General features: G+C 43.1%; 2 protein-coding genes across 3 annotated transcripts in view; both read left to right on the forward strand.

The window, feature by feature from the left end:
* Positions 1-337: 337 nt before the first annotated feature.
* Positions 338-5,663, forward strand: LOC105898184. 2 transcript variants are annotated; one of them, XM_031573185.2, is made up of 11 exons: positions 338-744; positions 1,787-1,910; positions 2,034-2,274; positions 2,396-2,672; positions 2,891-3,068; positions 3,197-3,273; positions 3,632-3,869; positions 4,168-4,416; positions 4,553-4,724; positions 4,840-4,988; positions 5,215-5,663. In XM_031573185.2, the coding sequence occupies exons 1-11, from the start codon at positions 457-459 to the stop codon at positions 5,391-5,393; spliced, it is 2,172 nt and encodes a 723-aa protein (XP_031429045.1). In that variant the 5' UTR covers positions 338-456; the 3' UTR covers positions 5,394-5,663. The 2 variants fall into 2 exon arrangements, with proteins under 2 accessions (XP_031429045.1, XP_031429046.1); XM_031573186.2 differs by having other exon boundaries at positions 3,689-3,869.
* A 2,665-nt stretch (positions 5,664-8,328) lies between these two features.
* Positions 8,329-20,366, forward strand: part of gosr1 (golgi SNAP receptor complex member 1) — a 34,114-nt gene continuing 22,076 nt past the window's right edge. The window contains exons 1-6 of the mRNA XM_012825240.3: positions 8,329-8,439; positions 9,516-9,630; positions 9,785-9,872; positions 9,990-10,097; positions 10,586-10,677; positions 16,428-16,502. Coding sequence (XP_012680694.1) covers positions 8,409-8,439; positions 9,516-9,630; positions 9,785-9,872; positions 9,990-10,097; positions 10,586-10,677; positions 16,428-16,502 — 509 coding nt within the window. The 5' untranslated portion in view covers positions 8,329-8,408. The remainder of the gene's footprint in view (positions 8,440-9,515; positions 9,631-9,784; positions 9,873-9,989; positions 10,098-10,585; positions 10,678-16,427; positions 16,503-20,366) is intronic.

The raw sequence follows: 20,366 nt of genomic DNA on the forward strand, positions 1-20,366 counted from the left end.
CCATATGTGCAAGTGTATACATTTTTGTCAAGTTTTTAAGTGGGGTTTTTTGTTGGTGTCTTTTTTCCCCCCTCCCTTCATTGGGAGAGCATATTTTAATTCCTTGACAGACCTACTTTTAATGGGACATAGTATGAAAATTCGACTTTTTAAGTGCTTCGACGCGTTAATTTGGGTATCTGGCATGTCTACCAACTGAAAAACGCAGGGGAAAAAACAACTCGCGCGGTTTGTTATGTTTCCTATATGTCAGAAACGATACGTTTGACTGCGTCCAATGGGATTATGGCAAAAAAGTACGTCATTAACCAACCATTGCCATGGAGTCTCTGTACATGGTCTTGGACCGCCCCCCAGCACCACTCGACCCACCCACGTTATAGATACGAAATCTGCAAACTACCGCCAATTTATTCTTGCAAGTCTTGGATAGACTTGGATAAGCTAGCTAGCAGCATGAAGCGAATTCGACAACCAAGATGCTCAGTGGTCGGCTGCACAGATCAGCACAAATGCCTTCACGTGACTCCAGCTTCAGAAGACACAAGAGAGAAATGGATTTATTTCATATTTGAAGGCAACGTCCCCTCAAGAGTTGGCAAATATCTGTTAGTGTGCTCTAACCACTTTGAATCGGACTGTTTTATCAACCTGGGCCAATATACCGCTGGACTCGCTGGAAGGTTGATATTGAAAGGGGGGTCGTTGCCATCTATCCGTCGCAGGACTGAAGACGAGGGAAATGTAAGTATTTTTTTTTTTTAAATAATTCTGGTATTTGCTTCTTTTAGACATTTTGTGTGGAGGTTAGCAACGTCAGCATGCTATGTCGTGTGTGTGTGTGAGGGGATGAGGGGCTAGCATGTAGTGGTGGGGGGAAATTAGTCCTTGTCTGTAATTTCGCGAACAATTACTTTTATGCGCTGAGTGGGTATGTACATTAGTGTACGAGGCCTGGCCTCGGAGCCAACTGGTGTATATAACTGCAGCCATGCATTCGCTAATGTTTCTCTGTTGCCTGTATGAACCCTAGGCTAGCGTATTGGATGTATGATTACTTGTACATAATTGAACGTTTGCATAGTGCCTCCCGCAAACAACACGATGCCTACGTCGTGTGGATGTTTATATACTGTAGTTTGTGTCATAATTTACTTTCACATAGGTATAATAGTGCCTACCGCAAACAACATGATGCCTACTTGCAGAGTAGTTCGTGTGGATGTTCATGGACTGTAGTGTAGGAATTTACGTTTGCACGTATACGTACATAGTGCCTAGCATATGTGAAATAGTTATTTTATAAAAAAAACATTCCCCTGTGAAAAAGCTTTGTGTTGGGGTGGAGAGAAGTGCTAATAGTGCCCCTGCCCTGCATGATTCAAAGCAATTAGTCCTCCTATTGACACCTTTCGACACTACAATGACGGGGTCACACATGTGAAATGGGCACTTATTTATTCCTGAACGACGTGATTAGCAGCTTTTGGGGGGGTAGAGCATACTCAAGAACTTAGATACTCACCTGCAGTTTGTCACTGTGGTGCATTTTAGCGTTTTGTGTACAGCACAAGGTAAAATACTATTCACTTTATGATTATTTCATAATGATTTCTGAGAAATTCACGTATGACAATGTTATTTTCACCTACACTTCTGTGTTGTGAAAATGATATTAGGTGAAATGGGTTACTACATTTCTTTACATGTTTTATTTGCTTTTTGTTCACCTCGTATGCATGACAGTAGTACAAACATGAATAACATTGCTGCTTTTGGTGTTTAGGCAAGCACATCTGTTCAGGGTGCTAGGGTACATCACGTGGCCTGCCAGACGGACCCACCAAAGATGTGCACTGTTGGCACGCAGCTTTCTGTGAAAACACAGCGACCTCACTACAAAAGTACAGGTTTGTTTATCCTCAGTTAATTCGTCATGTCAATGAATGTGTCTCTGTGTTAAAGTTGTTACAGCATCTCATTTTTTTTATTTGTTGTGACTCCAAGGATACTGAATGTCTGTTTTATCATAGGCACACAGAAAACTGTGCCCTGCACTGATGTCGGTGTTGGAACCTCAGCTGTGGCCTTCAAAGCATCACAGCCATTCCTAACATCTGCACCAATAAAGTGGCCAAGTAAGAGACCTCGCTTGGAGGAGGAAGAGGACAGCCCTTTTGACGGAAGTTCAAGTATGGACTTCGGAGAGCCACAGGATGCTACCTATGATCCTGATGACTCGGTCACAGTCTTGACTGAGTCAGCAGATGTGACGTGAGTGACTCAATATTTAATCTAAACATTTTAATAATCAGATGGATTACATTCCTACGCTTATTTTAGCTGTAGCAGCATGGAAGTTGATTTTTGTGTGAAATCTTTGTCTTTCTAATAGAATGGAATCTTCCAACCCTTTTCATAAGACACCCACATATATTGTCTATGAAAACTGCCTCCTGGAGCTGTTTGAGGTGTGCCCTGTGTGTCGGCAGGTGACAGATGTGCAAACAAGAAGGGTTGGCACATTCCTCTCTGTAGAACAGAAGTGCCCACACTGTGAGTTCTACAGAAAATGGAATAGTCAGCCTATTCTTGGTAGCACTCCTGTTGGGAACATCCAACTCTCAGCTGCAGTGTATGCCACTGGTGCCTCTTTCTTCAAACTTGAGAAGGTAATTGTTAATTGACTTAATTCACAACTTAATTAACTTGTAGTAATTATTTGAACATAGAATATTATCATCAGAATTTGTGGAGAGAAATTACACACACACCCACACACACACACACACACACACACACACACACACACACACACACACACACACATATATATATATTCCGAAAAGCAGTACTAAAGAAAAGAGTCCTGTGTCTTTTCTGACCTCAGATCTTCCGTGCAATGCAGTTGAGGATGTTTCATTATGACACATTTCGAAGGCACGCCCGGTTGTACATAGAGCCTGCAATCGTGCACAGCTGGAAAACAGCACAGGATGGCATGTTGGACCAGCTATGTCAGCAACAGAAAGTCATCCTAGGTGGTGACTTGAGGGCTGACTCGCCAGGTACGTAATACTGACGGTTACTTTTTTACGAAAATGTCTTTGTTTAGACAACGGGTTACTAAGAAAACAACATATCATACAATGACATGCGAAATGACAAAGTAAAAGATTTACATGTATTTTTGAAGGCCATTGTGCCAAGTTTGGCAGTTACACGGTGATGGACCTGACGACCAACACTGTTATTGATCTGCAGCTGGTTCAGGTGAGTAACATAAACTCCAATCTGTAAACTGAACTAAGTTATTGAAAATGTGTCATATTTCCATGGCAAATTCCGGATGGAAAAGCAGTATGTCTTGGTTCAACCCGAATTAGATGATTGTACTGATAGAGTAGGCATGGAACTCATTAAGACTGGTGAAGAGAATCTGTTTATACAGAACTGCCAACTTTAGAAAGTCTCAGTAGGTTAGTGCATTCAGCAGAAGGTGCATAGCAATGTTGCTTCAACATGATGTTCTTGGAAATGTACAACACAGCACTAGCTAACAGAACCTATAACTAGTTACAGGGCTACAGAATAAGCACATCTAAACAATGACATAAAAGATTATCCACAGGAGTCTGTCTCAACAAAGTACAGAAATAAAGATGGTCAACCATTGCTTTATAATCAGAGCAATGAAGTTGGAGGGAGTTACCACATGGAGAAAGAGGGTCTGAAAAGGAGCCTTGCTCTCTTGGAGGCACGTGGTGTGACTCTGGATAGCATTGTCACAGACCGCCACCCTCAAATCCAGAAATTCCTGAGGGAGGCCAACATCACACACTACTACGATGTCTTGCACATGGAAAAAGGTATTATTTCCTGTGTCTGTGTGCCAGGTGGCTAAGAAAGTCCCTGTTCACATGTGAAAACTCCGCACAGCACTTTTGTTCATTATCAAAGTCATGGAGCACCTCAATAATTATCACAGACTGGTGATTTCCTTATTCTATAATCAGAGCAGAAAGATTGCATAATTAGCAATTTTGTAATGAATTCACTCATTCACACATTACATTGAAGGCATGCCCTGTTTGGAATATTATTTATGTGGGTGTTCATTTTTTATTCAATACATGTCTGCATGATTTTTTTTTTTTTTTTTTTTAGGACTGTCCAAGAAACTGGAGAAGACTTCACAGAACAAAGAATGTGAGAAACTGAAGAAGTGGCTTTGCAGCATAAAAAACCACATCTACTGGACAGCCGCTACGTCAACATCAGGGCCAGAGAGAGTGGCAAAGTGGACCTCCATCCTTAACCATGTCCAAGACATCCACTCCCATGAAGACCCTGTTTTCCCCCAGTGTTTGCATCCGCGACGCACTTCAAGGGACAAGAGCAAATGGTTGACAGCAGGTATGTTCAGCCAATTTGCTTTGTAAATGTAAGGTTTGTGTTTATATACATATACAATATATGTATATGTAAAACCAAACAACAAATGCCATAATCACTTTGAATCAATGGTTATGTTTTTCCCCCTTTTTTACAGGGACACCAGCCTTCTGCAGATTAGAGAAGGTGTTGAGTAGCAAGAAGGTTCTGAAAGATGTGGAGAAGCTGAGCCCTCACTACCAGACCTCATCGTTAGAGTCTTTCCACAGCGTCATTCTGCGTTTTGCGCCCAAAAATGGTGTCTTTCCTTTTCTTGGAATGTTATGCAGGTAACAATACGATCATTTTTTTGAAAGAAATGTATACCTATTATTTATTTTACAAACAATTATACACACATACACACATGCTCTTATTAGTATTATCCCCCCCCCCCCCCCAAAGACTCTACCTGGCAGCCCTGCATTTCAATGAAAATGCTGGGCGTCCCCAAGCAACAAGTTCAGCTGGTGAGCCGCTATTTAGAGTGAACTTCCCAAAATATAAGAAGGGCGAGTGCACAGCAAAGCCGGTGAAAGTAGATCCAACTTTCCGTGAGTGTCACAGGCTTTATTTAAAATTCCACAAAGTCAAACAATGTACAAACAGTATGTGAAACATAAATAACATAAATTAACTGCTGTCTAAATGGTCTTCATAATAAATAGAATAATATAATTATAAAAAGAAAATAATATAAATACAAAAAAGTGCAACATTGTTTCAGGGTTGGATTATTAAAAAAAACTACAATCTTTTTTTGGGGGGGGGGGATTACAGACTACGTGGACAACCTGTTGGACCTCATCTTTCAGAAGGTTTTTCAGGACCCGGCCCCATATGTGAATGAGGTGCTGAAGATCCCAATACCCGAGGATCTCTCTGCCAAGTATGCGAAACCTGACAAGTGGGAAGTTATAACGAGCTATGTGTCGAGGTTCAATCAAGAGCAGGTCTGAACCCTGTATACCTTCCTTGAGCATCAGGGAACACTCTGCGTATCTGGAGCACCACGCAGGAGGGCAGGACCACCCTGATCCTCCGGCCCAGATAGCCCCAACACCAGCTAACAAAGCTTCTGTACGCCAAATACCTGTAACGGCTGAGCAAAGTTTACATTGTATTTAGAGAATAAATGGTGCGGTCAAACAAAGTGTTCCTTTTTTTACAGTATGGCTACTGATGGCACAAAGTGTAATTTTGTAATCAATGTTTTTATTATACTTGGTATTTTTTGTATTTATTACCTATGTACCAGCCAGTACATTTAATAACTATGTTTAAAAAGCTCTGTGGCATTCTTTCTAGCAATCGTTCTGACAATAAAAGTCTATAGAAACAGTTTTGTGTGCTTTTAGTGTTTGATATGTAACATGTCAACAATTGACACATGTAAGATGAGCAGTAAGCAAAGTAAGTTATTGTATTTTCTTCCTCAGTCATATTTGTATTGCAGAAATGACTGATGACTCATGCATAAAAAAAAAAAAACTTACTGCTCTATTTTTCTTAGACGTAAAGGCCCATAGTCTGCCCTATAGATGTTGAATGCATTCTGTAGTGAGAACACATTCAAGCACACAGGTTCAAGGCCCGGATGATCGACCATGCACATTGGTTGGTTCTGAAGCTGCAGTAGTCTTCTTGTAACCTTGAATATTGAAAGTGTAAGTGACATGGAATATAAATCAGATGCATCAGACTGCATAATTGTAATTAACAAAGAATTATACCTGTGGTATCTCCCTGCAGCATACATTCTCCGGTTCGTTTGTTCGGTTTGGAGAAATGACGTGGTAATAAGAGAAAATTGCAACCGCAAACCAGGAAATCCTTTTTCAAGAATTTGTGAATCACAAGATCGCAAAAATCATGGAGGGACTGCATAGCACAAGAATGAGCGGTCTTGAATGTAGTGTATGCATACAACTTGAACACAAGCAGCTGCACATATTCGGTGCTCAGAATGGGATATAGAATCCATCCTAACATCACTCAGGACAAGTATGTACCCTCATTTATAACTTATAACCTCTACTGCCACCTTCACCTGTACTTCATCTGCACTTTACACATATCTATATCACATCTGCACTAATCACCTTTATTGCTGCTCATGTTCTTACTGCTCATACCACTTATATCTTATGTCATACTGTATATACCATATTTATCTATATTTATATAACCATTTGCACATACTCTGCACTCTTCTACTTTGCACTTCTGGTTAGATGCTAACTGCATTTCGTTGCCTCAGTACCTGTACTCTGTGCAATGACAATAAAGTTGAATCTAATCTAATCTATACATAAACAGGTGCATCTAAAAAAATTGAATATCGTGGAAAAGTAAATGTTTTCCCGTAATTTAATTCAAAAAGTGACACCTTCATATATTCTAGAATCATTACACATAAAGTGGCTCCTTTTGCACAAATGACTGCATCAATGCGGTGTGACAGGGAGGGAGGCAATCAGCCTGTGACACTGCTGAGGTGTTATGGAAGCCCAGGTTGCTTTGATAGCGGCCTTCAGCTCGTCTGTATTGTTGGGTCTGGTGGATCTCATTTTCCTCTGGGGTTCAGGTCAGTCCAGTTGGCTGGCCAATCAAGCACAGTAATACCATGGGCAGAAAACCAGTTACCAGTCGTTTTGGCACTGTGGGCAGGTGCCAAATCCTGCTAGAAAAGGAAATCAGCATTTCCATAAAGCTTGTCAGCAGATGGAAGCATGAAGTGCTCTTAAATCTCCTGGTAGACGGCTGCATTGACTCTGGACTTGATAAAACACAGTGGACCAACCCCAGCAGATGACATGGCACCCCAAATCATCACTGACTGTGGAAACTTCACACTGCACTTCAAGCAACTTGGATTCTGTGCCTCTCCACTCTTCCTCCAGACTCTGGGACCTTGATTTCCAAATGAAATGCAAAATTTCCGCAGAGCAACTGTCTCGTTCTTTTTCTCCTTTGCTCAGGTAAGACGCTTCTGACATTGTCTCTGGTTCAGGAGTGGCTTGACACTAATGCGACACTTGTAGCCTTGAGAGGATTGTCAAGCAAAGCCAATTCAAGAATTTGGGGGAACTTCACAAGAGTGGACTGAGGCTGGAGTCAGTGCATCAAGAGTCACGACTCACAGATGTGTCCAGGAATGAATACAGCACTCTGTGAAGAGTCAGCCTTTTCAGCAATGACTTTCTGTGGCTTACCCTCCTCATGGAGGGTGTCAATGAGTGTATTCTGGACAACTGTCAAGTCAGCAGTCTTTCCCATGATTGTGGTTGTGTGTACTACATTTACATTTACATTTAGTCATTTAGCAGACGCTTTTATCCAAAGCGACTTACAATGTTTACACATTTTACATTGATGGCACACTGCACATCAGGAGCAATTAGGGGTTCAGTGTCTTGCTCAAGGACGCTTCGACAGGGAATCGAACTAGCAACCTTCTGATTACTAACCGACTTCTCTACCTCCTGTACCACTGTCGCCCCACCAGACTGAGACATTGAAGGCTCAGGCACCAGACTGAGACATTGAAGGCTCAGGAAACCTTTGCAGGTATTTTGAGTTAAGTAGCTTATTAGAAGTCTTCTCAGGTTGACATGTCCGTATTTGTAATTATTTATTGTAATATTTTGAGATACTGGATTTTTGATTTCCATGAGCTGTGAGCCGTAATCATCAAGATTAAAACAAAAAAGGCTTGAAACATGCCGCTTTATGTATAATGATTCTAGAATATATAAGGGTGTCAATTTCCACTTTTCCACGATATTCTAATTTTTTGAGATGCACCTGTACATATATACTATACATACTGGAGACCGCAGATAATTTCTAGTCACCACATTGACATTATCTTCCGAGACGCAAGATGGTGCTGTGTATCACATGGCAAATCTGATGAATGGCTGTAACCTTTTTTCCGTGTTCCACGCTGCCGGTGACGTTGAACAACAAAGATGGCAGGGGGAAACAGCAATTACTGGGAAGGTGAGGTGGCAAAGAGATTAAACTTCGTTGCGAGGGATGACATAGTGAAGTTACGAGCTATTTTAGTTCATGTTATCTCTCTTGGTTGTTGTTGTTTGAGGACATTTGCATTTCTGAACGAACAAAATGTAACTCCAGCCTGTCGCTTAATTTCAGTCGTAGGCTAGCTAGTTGGCTAGCTATCTATCCTATCTGTCTAGGCATTTCAAGCTAAGCAGCGCTAGATGACTATGCTAAGAGCTAGTTAGCCCGACACTGGAGGCTAGCAAGCTAGCATTGGCTCAGTTAGCAACAGCAGCAGCCGATGTAACGTAAGCGAATGCCATCTAGCTTTAGCGAAAGTAGTAATGTGAGACAGGTGTTTTATTAAATGTTTTGACAGTTTATGTTACTAACCATATTCACCCTGTCTTTAGCTGTCACTGCACTGTATGTTTTTATGTGTGTTGGCTGTGTAGCTAACGAAGTGCTTTGTGAAGTAACCGGGTGACGTTAGTTAACGTTAGCCAGTAATGAAGGTATTTTTGAAACCGTAACGTTAGTCAAATTTTCTAGCTATCCTAGCTAAGTAGATCGGATAACGTTACGCAACTTCAGTGGCTAATATAGCAAGCAAATGTGACTGATTCACTTAAGTCTTAATATTCCGAGTTAAACTTATTTAATGATGACAGGTAGCTGCTAATGTTGAATGGTAACGTGTTACTTTCTTTGAGTGATTTTTCTCAGTCTGTCCTGTTTATGTCTGCTGCTGTCTTGACATAATTTCTTGCTATCATTAAGAATATTACTTCACCTCAGGAACTCCCTTACCTGATACACACATCACTTAAAGTTACTAAAGTTACATCACTAAGTACGTTTTTGGCTTCTAGTGAACGTTTCATGTTCAATTTTAAATAGATGTTCCCTTTATGCAAAAATGATTTTATGTCACAACAACGATGTATTGCACAATAGTATACTCTAAATAGATTAGAATGTGTTCGTGTGTTCATAGCTTTTGCATTGTATGTTGAGAACTGGTCAATTGTGTACTCCTTGTAGTCAGAGAAGATTATGCTGATGTGTTTCAGATCTGCGAAAGCAGGCCCGACAGCTGGAGAACGAGCTTGATCTGAAACTGGTCTCCTTCAGTAAGCTGTGCACCAGTTATAGCAGCTCCAGGGATGGGCGGCGAGGAGGAGACAGGTAGGCTTGTGTGCATTCTCTCAATGAGACCTCAGCCACCCATGTTGTGTGCAACACTTTATTTTCATGTAGTTATGAGACTGTCCCCTGTGTCTTAAACATGAATGACTTTTAATGTTTTAACTTAGGCCATTATTTTTCTCTCTGCGTTAAGTTCGGACACAACTCCACTCCTCAACAACTCCACCCAGGATAGGATGTTTGAGGCCATGTCTGTAGAGATTGAGCAGCTACTAGCAAAAGTAAGATTCCTGCATCCCATTCACCTATAACTCTAGTCACCTAGGCCTTTTTGCTGCCAGCATTTATTTCACACCGCTGTTTCCATTTTGTCTTCTGACCTTCCTACTCTTTCCCAGCTCACGGGTATAAATGATAAGATGGCGGAGTACAGCAGCACGCCAGGCGTCACATCCCACAATGCTGCCCTGATGCACACGCTCCAGCGGCACAGAGACATCCATCAGGTGAGGTGGACCCCCCCTCTCAGAGGCTTCTTCGCTGCCCGCCTCTCTCAGACTACTGGATCCCTTTGAGCACTGTAGCAGTTCTGGTCAAAATACCAGGGTCCACATAATACAGAGATGTAGAACTTGACTGAAGGTTTGACACAGCTCTGTGGAATCTGTGTGAAATGGAAATGAAATTGTTGGGTTCAGTGCTATACATTTCTCTAATAGTAATGGTATGTATAGAGGACCTGATCCAGACACGGGGACTCATTGTAATTGATAACTTATGAAGTTCATTGAACATTAAAAAAATATGGGCATTAGAAGTTTCCTTTTGCTGTTTCCACCACATAATGTTATCCTTGTTAGGGAGAATTAGTAGGCATCCCACCAAAGTAGCGAACCATGAAGCCATGAACACTGAAGGATGGTGCTGGATTGCAGTCTGTGTTTTCTTTTACTATGGGAAAAGACCATGACTCTCCCTTGTCTGGGTTTTCTAGGATTACACTCATGAATTTCACAAAACTAAATCCAACTTTCTGGCGATCAGAGAAAGGGAGGATCTACTGGGATCTGTCAGAAAGGACATTGAGTGAGTATCTGAAATCATCTTAATTGTGTTGACATCAGCTTACAGTGTTCACAAGCAGTGATTTATACAGGTGAGGTACCCTGAATCTTGAAATGTTATTCTGTTGGTGGCAGTGAACGCTGTTGAGGTTTTTGTCATCAAGAATCTTTCTATTGATAGTCAGGAAACCTCAAAGCTCAAGGGAAACCTGGACTTTAAGCTTTACATAGTACCTCGACATATACACGGACATCCCAGTCAATACAGTTGAGGTCAGACTAAACAGTTGTCAGCTATATTCTGTTGCTACTCAATTAAATGTTTTTGTTTGTCAACTAGTACCTTCTTCCTAAGGATTATTCGAGCCTGAATATTTGACCTTGTTTGAGAACATATGCTGCTGATGAACATTGTTGTTAGAGGAACATGGCACAAATTCCTGTCTAAATCAAATGGCCTCTCTTAGAAATGTTGGTATATAAGGCATAAGGCAGTAGCCTGATGTGTCCTTTTCACAAATTTCACGGCGATCATTATGCATTGGTGATTGTTAGATTGTCTTTGGGTTAGTGGTGATGGAAATGGACATTGTCCTCAATTAACATCAAGCCCTTGTTGATGTTATGACCTACACCAACCCCCACATCTCACAGACCGGGCCCTAGAGAAAATCTAGGTCTCCAGACCAATACCTTCCACAATGACTAACCCTTTGAACTAATTAGTACAGGAAATCATCCTTGTTTTATTCAGAGGGGCAGGGCAGGGCAGGGCATGACGTAAAAGCAGTCAATATCAATGAGGTATGGCAGTCATGCTTGAAGTTAGTGGATTGAGTGACGCACTCACCACCAGCCTGTAATGTATTGAACCTTCTTCTGCAATAAGGTATTGAGCCTTCTTCTTGATTAGTCATTGGTCATACGTGTGTGTCACTTGATGGTGAGAGACCCCTTCTACTGTTTTCACACCTTGTGGAGTATTGCTTTTATTAATTTGCTGTCATCCAGGCATCAGATGCTGGAGAAGAGTGATGATAAGACACACAGGAATATCTGATATGGAAAGAATTTGAGAGTGTGAGTCACTCCCAGAAAGAAATGTAAGATCAGGAAAGGGTGCCAGACCATGACTGCTCTGGTTGTTAACGACTACTTAATCCCAGATGCATCACCAAAGCACCCTGGCAGAAATCCACAGTGTTGTTTGTGAATAATTACTTCACTTTTTGATTATTTGAGCACCGTGATTCCAAACTGCCCTCTACACTGTTGCTGTAAATCACAGCATTTCCCCCAGATGAAATCCTCACTGCTTGCTGTAGCGGCATACTCCCCCCCCCACCCCCCAGTAACTGTAAACATCTTTGTGGCACTTGTTTGGGCTGATTCCAAAAGCTTGCCTGAACACATTCCTTGTCCTCGGCCAAGTTGCCATGCCCTTCTTTCATACGACCCACTGTAAAAAGAAGGTAGTATAAATCAGACGTCACACTTTAGCACACTTACCCAGACAGGATCTCAAATGGCCTCTGATGTGGAAGACTGCTAGAATATTTTGGCTTGCATGCTGATCATTTTTTTACCTGTAGATCTAACTGAGTATCTGCATATTTTTTGGCTTTACATAAATGTAAAAGTAGGACCAAAATGCTATATTAACAGACAAAATGCAATTTTGTTATGTCACTTGTGCTGGTAGAGAGCTCATTTCAGTCCGTACATGCTGTACTATCACACCATCAGATTTCATTTTATTGCCGCTTCATACAGGTTACCTTGTTAACACAACATATTCTTTGCCCTGTGTGATAAGCACACAAACAACATACTGCACCTTCAGTCTCATATTAAGATGTTTACTGTTTTTTTGTTTTGTTTGTTTGTTTGTTTTAAAAGCCATCACTACTTTCTGTAAATATTTGTTTCTGTGGTCGCTCATAATATTTTCTTTGAGCTTCTCTTTTTCACTGTTTTCAGGAACCTTGTGTTGTTTACAGTGCAGTACACCTTCTCTCTCTCTCCAGGTCCCCTTTGTCTATTTTGCTCCAGTTTGGTGGCAAGTACAAAGTGTCCTTCAGTGTGTCCTTCAGAGGAGTCCTTCACTGTGTGTCTGTTGCTGTGGAAGCTCCCTGCACAGACAAACCAATCAGAAATGGCTGTGTGTTGAGCGTTAAAACTCCTCATGTCAGCGAGTGAGGGGGATGTGTTACAGGCACATGTCATGGAAGGCATTGGCATGTTGGTCCTAATCTAAACCAGCATCAGGAGTTGAAATTGTGCTGGTATTGATCCATCCACTTCCCAACATAACAGTAATGACACTAATGACTCATTTGGATCTTTCCTACTAATTAGTAGAGAGTGGATCCATTGGCATATGGAATTCAGGCATAGGTCTTTGTTGCTTTTGTTATGGAATGAAGGCCTGTGGGGCCGACCGCTTGCCCTAATTAAATACCTACATAGACGTAAGTGTACCTAAGCTTACGTCTGAGCGCTATTGATCTTTGCCTTATGTACGTGGCTCAGTGTTCTCTCCCTGGTCTCTACTAATGTGTACTAATGTCAGGTCCCTGATCAGTGATTGACACGCCAACACTCTGGTTTGGCCTGTTTATGTGTGTGTGTGTGTGTGTGTGTGTGTGTGTGTGTGTGTGTGCTTCTGTTGTTTACCAGACAGTGAGTGCTAGTTGTCTAATTATGTTGGACAACTAAGTCACATTTAGTTTAGATAGTAATCACAAGGCCATCTTGATAATTTGTTGGCTTTATGTCTTTGCCAGTAGGCTGTATTCTGAGTGGTAGTTTTTCACCCTGTTGTTTTTGTCCTCAATTTAACAGCATTTGATCTTTGTTTGACCAAAAGCATTGCCCCTAGGCATGCTTCAGAGAAAGATCCATATGAAAATGCGACAGAAATGTCCCTCGTTGTTCCTCTCCTATACCACTAGGTGTCACTATAACACCTTTCTTTTTAGGTCACTCTTTGGTGTGTCGCTTCATTGTTGAAGCTCCACTGCTTGTAACTTCAGACCCCATGCAGACGGACTCTAGTTTGCCTGAACCCGGGTTCATTTTTCACACCTATTTCACACCTACCCACTTTTTACATCGCGTGCACATGAACCCAGCGAATCCGATTGACTCAGCTGTAGTACATCCCCCACGCCTGTTGGTGGCGCTTTGGTGCTACAGACAACTGAAGAAAACGGAGAAGAAGACAGGAGCATGCTATCAAAATAACATATGACAGTAGTTGAGCTCCAACTAGCAACGTTTAGCTTAGCCGCATAGCCTACATTTGATCTGCACAGTAACACATTATGGTGGTTTATAAAATCAGTGGTAAGAGCAGACTGTAGGCTAAGCGAAAAATAATTGTATTTGTTATTGATAATAAAGAGTTTAGAACAGTGCAACATGACATGTCTGAGTTGTTTAAATGCCTGTGCTTTATGGAGATGCTGAGCTTGAGCACGAGAGACCACAATGCAAGTGCTGTGGATCCTGGATGTTTCATGGTTTACAATTGCTTCTAATTTCATGGTTTTATTACTAACAACAAATGTAGGCTATTGTTGAGGGCTTTGTCCTTCACGTACTGTTGGCTACCTCTGAAGTAACGTTAACGCTAGCTAGTAGCTATCGCTATCGTTGTCTGACAGGACTAAAGCTAACGTAGCATTCATCTGTTTTGAAACTTCCGTCTATAATAAAAAAATCTTTTCAAGTCAGATTTGCTCATATAGGCTATTGCTGACACTTTTAAAAACTGGTTTTTGAAAAATGGTCTGATGCAAATAGATTAAACAGTGATAGATTAAAGTGTGGCTTGTTAATGTCATCCCTTTCCTAACAACAGATAGATAGATACATTTGTATTAATCCCGTTAGGGAAATTCACGTGGAAAAGGAGCAAGGTAATAGGAAGAATTTTTTTTTTTAAACTGGAGAGCTGTTATAACTGGCTGCCAAACTCACTGCGCTATGGCAACCCATTCCGTTATTAAATAATGCCGGTTGTGTCCGTTGTTCTGGCTGGTCTAATGATGCAATCACGTGGGGCAATCCGATTAGGTATGCGGATAGCGTGCAGACGAACACCAACAGCAAATCGGATTCGGAGGTTACTCACTTTGGACCCCCGATTCGAGGGAGTGCGGATACAGTGCGTTTGTCTGCACGATAGGGCTATCCGGACTCGGGGTTCACCGGGTTCAGACAAACTAGAGTCCGTCTGCATGGCCTCTCATTCTCAGACGCCCTTCCCGTTACATGTGGCATTTTACATACAGCATGCACAGCTCCCATTCAGAGGCAGAGGCGTTCGTGGGCACAGTTCCACGGGACACTCCCAGGCTTCCTGTGGCACTCATGCCCGCACGCACACACGCCTGCCTGTCCTGCCACCCCAAACGGAACTAACAGATCACAGCAGTGCGTGTTCCGCACCTGAAAATGCCACTTTGCAGTGCTGCCTGACCCCCCCCCCCCCCCCCCCCCACACACACACACACACACAGGTGATGCAGAGCTGTGCCCTTTAGAGGGATGGTTAAGATGAGGAGGTCAGCTGTCATTTCAGTTTAGAGCCTCCAGATGGCTGATTAGACCTGGGAGCCAAGCAAGCATACCCTCTCCAGATAAAGGCTACAAATGTACATGCGCGCGCGCGCACGCACGCACGCACGCACGCACACACGCACGCGCACACACACACACACACACACACAGTGGATTCCAACACAGTTGCACCATACTAGTCGTCCTCTGCCGTCACCACACACACACACACACACACACACACACACACACACACATACACATACACACACACACACTGGCACTCTGAGATTCTTTTGAATGAAGAGTGCATTACAAATAAAATAAATTATTATTATTATTATTACACACACACACACACACACACACACACACGCACACAGTGGATTCCAACACAGTGGCACCATACTAGTCGTCCTCTGCCCTCACCCACCAACACACACACAAATGAACATCTAGGTGACATTAAAACCGTCCGTCTGTCTGGAGATGTTCTCTGATGGACTTGCTGGTAAACGCAGTGGGGGGTTGCTTTCGTCTGTCGTCCCCTGATTAACTCCTGCAGAAGGGCTAAGCTTTTCCCATTCGCAGCACTCATTCATTATTCACAGGAAAATGCTTTTCTGTGGCAAGCCCAACCCCTGCGCACACACACACACACACACACACAGACACACACACACACACACACAGAGAGAGAAGCCGCTCTTCCCACAGAGAGCAGCCAGGCAAATACAGCAAAACTAAGCCCCTTGCGTCGTTCCACTAACTGCCTCCGAAAAAGAGTTGTTCACTTTGTTTCTGTTGTACTATTTTACCGGATGGGGCTGTTTATGGGAGAATGTCCTTTATTTTATTTTTTTATTTATATATATATATATATATATATATATATATATATATTCTTTATCCTCTTGTTGAGTGTGAGTGAGATACAGAGAGATAGTTTAAATGGAATGAGACTGCCGCTGGTTTGATTCAAAATGACTGAACAGGGGATCTTATAAAGCTCCTTGCTTTCTCAGCCCGCACAAGCATTTCAATGAAGGAGAAATCTTTATCCCCAAGCTCAAGAGAGAGAGGTGTGTGTGTGTGTGTGTGTGTGTGTGTGTGTGTGTGTGTGTGTGTGTGTGTGTGTGTGTGTGTATACACACATATTTCCTTCCATGTATCTAAATTGGCTTGCTTCTTCTCTTCTCCCTGCAGGACATACAAGAGTGGTTCCGGAGTGAACAACAGAAGGACAGAGCTGTTTCTGAAGGAGCATGAGCACCTCAGAAAGTAAGCCCCTCCCTTCTCTCCCCTCACCTCACCCTCCCCTCCAAGATTGCCTGGGTTTAGCAATTAGCATTAGCAATGCCCACAGATCCCAATCTAATGAAAGCCACAGATCATTTCATGTGGCTGCATCACCATCTCAAATGAGCGCCTGCTGTTTGCCTCCAAAAACAATTGCAGGTGAAGCACTTTCCACATTGGACAGATGGTCGATATTTTGAGATGGATCCTTTTCTTTCTTTTTTTTTTTTTTTTAGCGGGGGCTGGGGAAAGTCGTCTTCGCATCAATGCATTGTGATGCTAACATGGAATATTTTGCATTGATGCAGGAAAAAAGGAATAATATATATTTTTAAACAACATAATTAAATAATATGCAAGCGAGCATAATGAATTTAAACAACTCTCCCAAACCCATTTCACTATGATTGTTGTTGTGCAGGTGTAATGATGACTGAAAAGTGAATTTACAGATAACACTGGCAATAGACACTTTGTGTAACTTTACATGTTCCTTAGGGTCTCAAATACAGTTAATGTAAACAAATCATTCCAAGCAAGCTGCATTGTGATGCATTGAGAATTGTTTCCTAATCAAATTGTTACCCTTTGAATTGCAATCAAATCCTGAGGCTAGGGGGAGGGGGGGAGAACATCTCGAGCCTTTGAGGTGGAGGGTAATTAAGGCTAATTATCTTAGCTTGAAAACTCAATTAAGGTGGAACCCATAACTCATATATATGCAATTTCTCACACCATATATCAGCCTGCAATGAGAGATGGCTGTAAAATTCCTAAAGGTCAAAGTCTCATATTTATTAGATAAGACACGTGTGTGTGTGTATACACACATGGTCATGAACTACACACACACACACACTACACACACACATTCACACACATTAATTTGTCATGGCTCAGGCCCATCACTCAGCTACATAATTTAGAAACTCTGAATTAATGAGGGTGTAGGTCAAAAACGTTAGTCAGCCCTTAGAGACAGTGCCTCCCCCAGGCAGCAGGGGGCAGGAGAGATCCTGTCTGGGCAGCTGAGGGCAGCCCATCTGTGTTGATCTCATTCATGGCCACCGTTGGCTGTCTGTCTCCACCAGACACAACAGGATGTTACGTGTTCAGCGTGTTCCCCGGGCCCTTTCTGTGGAGCATGCCATGCTCTCCTACAGGACTGGACCTAATGTTACAGGAGTGCACATGCTCTTCTGTTATTGCTCCATATACATTTCACTTTTTAGTGAGTTGAAAAGTTAGTGGTTGAAAAGCAACATTTCCTTACAGGAGAACTGGAAGTGTGTATAAGCTTGATCCAGAGGGTTTAAGATGCATAGTGTCATATGGGAGCAGAGGCGGCATGATGACATCCACCTCACACACGGCTCCAAGTACCTGGTGGAAAGCCCTCCCTCGGTGCTGTGTGCAACTAAACATCACCCTGTGACATGGTGTCTTCTGGGCACTCAAATTCCCCACAGATACACATGTACACACATGAAAAAAAAAAATCCAAGGACTAATCAGTGGGCCAATCCTCCAATCCCAAAGTTTTCTACTCCTTGAATGTTCGACTCTGCGTTGCATGCCTCTGTAGACACACACACACACACACACAGTATGGGTGAATTCACAAACCCTGTAGACACCCATACTCTCCATAGACAGTCTTAAGCTGTCCCACTGCCAGAGAAGTTACCTCCACTGGTCTCTCAACTTATCCATCAGTCCCTACAGAAGGCTGTTGATCGCACCTCCACCCCTGACATGATGGATGACTGATATCCGCCCAGTCATCGCACGCCAGCTTGGGTATCAGTGTGTGTGTGTGTGTTTTTCAAGTGCTATTCATCACCATATAGATTACACAGGATGTGCTGAGCTGGGGAAACTGCTGCGTAGGATTTGAATTTGTGTTGTGTAGAAGGGATGCTGCAGGAGGGTTGGGTGTCATGCACAAGAGAGCGTGGTTGATTGGCAGGGCTGGTGTGGCAGTCCGTTTGCTGTCCACCGTTTGTTTTCCTCCCAAGGCTGGAGTTTATCTGTCAGAGGAGGCGGAGAAATGCGTACAGCTTGGAGTCAGCATCTCAGTTTGGGCGCGCAGACACACACACACACACACACACACACAGAGACATACAGTATATTCACACTTGTCTCTCTCTCTGGTTGCCCCACCGCCCTGGTGTGAGGGGCTGAAGAGGGGCACTGGTCTAATACACGTGGGTTTCCAGTAAAGCCTCTTCCTCCAATTAGCCGCTGAACTCGGCCAGACTGGAGGGAAGGGGGCGTTGGGAGACAAGCCTGAGCCGGCAGCCTTGTGGCCAGTGTTTGTTAATTAATCGCGCTGAAGCTCAGTAGGCGCCTCTCTCTCTTCCTCTCACTCCCTAGCTTGTTCTCTCTCTTTCTCACTCTTTCTCTCTCTCTCTCTCTCTGCAGCAGAGTGTGACAGAACTGGCCGGCTGCCTGCTTTGTTTTTCGAGCAGCACTGCATGTTCTCTCTGTCTCTCTCACTTACTCACCCTCTCTTGTTCTTTCTCTCTGTCCCTCTCTCTCTCTCTTTGTTTCTTGCACTCTTTCTTTTTTGCTCACCAATTTCCTCTCCCATTTTATTCCCACCTTTCCACCCTCCTTTTTTTTCAATCTCCTTGTCTCCCACCATCACAGCCTTTATCTATCTTCTCTCCTGTCATCCTCTCTCTACATTATCAACTCCCACTATTAGTATTAGGCCTGATGTGGTTCTGTCGGTCAAACCCCCTCCAGGTTCCCTCTCCTCCACCAGCTGTGTCGTTGCTGACACCCTCGCTGTTGTTCCCAGCTCAGCTGTTTCCATTGGCGTCCCTCTCCATGGAGTTAACACAACGCTTCCTCATCCTGCAGCATCCCCCCCCCCCCCTAACCACACAGCTGTTCCACTGACAGACCCCCCCCCCCCCCGCCACCCCCCCTCCTGTGCTTGTGTGTTTAAACCATGCAAGGTTGAAGAGACGAAAGACTCCACTCTTCAGATTCCGTATCGTCTAATCTCATCTCATCTCGTCCCATTTCTGACAGACTCAGAGGAAGCAGCCAGTGATATTAGTAACCCAGCCCATGCAAGTGCAAACAATAATGGAAGCCGACGCCATCAGGAATCCCATTTAAAGCCATTAAGCGCCGGGTGCTGCATCAGATGCCAATTCCACACGGGGCCAGAGTGTGGGGAGGGGGAAAGAGGAGGCTGAGCTGGAGAGAGAGAGAAAGACACTTCACTCGGCAGATGTTTAGTCCGTTATTTCCCAATTGCTGAAATGAAAGGGAGAATATCAAAGATCCAAGATGACTGCGGGGGGTGCTAATTTAAAGGCACGCCCGTGGCTGTTTCTCCGCCCATCGATTCCCCAAACACATAAGGCATGCCTTCACAAAGCCAAAGTTTTCTCAGGCCAACCCTGACTTCATGGGCAGAGAGGAAAACCTCAGAAAGACCCCATCTAATGATGTTGGGCTAGGGCTCCACTGTCAACCATCCACTTTCCCAAAATGCCTCTGGTCATACTTTGATTTTTGAGGGCAGGATGGATTTCTGTGAAACCTGGCTATCAGTTTGGCAAGGAACAGGATTCACTAATGGCTAATTCAACAGAGGATGTGTCTGATGTAGATCTCTTTTGAAAGGGACAGTGGTCAAACTAGGACATTTGTCCCTCTCTCCCAGCCACGCTCCAGTGGGTTTGTTATAATCCAAGCCTCTATGTGCCTCACCACAAGTGGATTCATTTATTTAGGAGGATGTGACTCAACGGATACTTATCAGCTCTCCTCATATTTCAGACCGCAGTGGAATGGTGGAATATTTTTTGTGGACAGTGTGTG

This window comes from Clupea harengus, chromosome 9, assembly GCF_900700415.2.
Source record: "Clupea harengus chromosome 9, Ch_v2.0.2, whole genome shotgun sequence".
Classification (NCBI taxonomy): domain Eukaryota; kingdom Metazoa; phylum Chordata; class Actinopteri; order Clupeiformes; family Clupeidae; genus Clupea; species Clupea harengus.

Bases quoted from the DNA above. Each gene is read 5' to 3' on its own strand.
- LOC105898184 (XM_031573185.2), top strand. From the start codon at position 457: ATGAAGCGAATTCGACAACCAAGATGCTCAGTGGTCGGCTGCACAGAT. The intron at 1,911-2,033 runs GTTTGTTTATCC...GTTTTATCATAG, and splicing joins ACCTCACTACAAAAGTACAG to GCACACAGAAAACTGTGCCC. The intron at 3,870-4,167 runs GTATTATTTCCT...TTTTTTTTTTAG, and splicing joins TGTCTTGCACATGGAAAAAG to GACTGTCCAAGAAACTGGAG.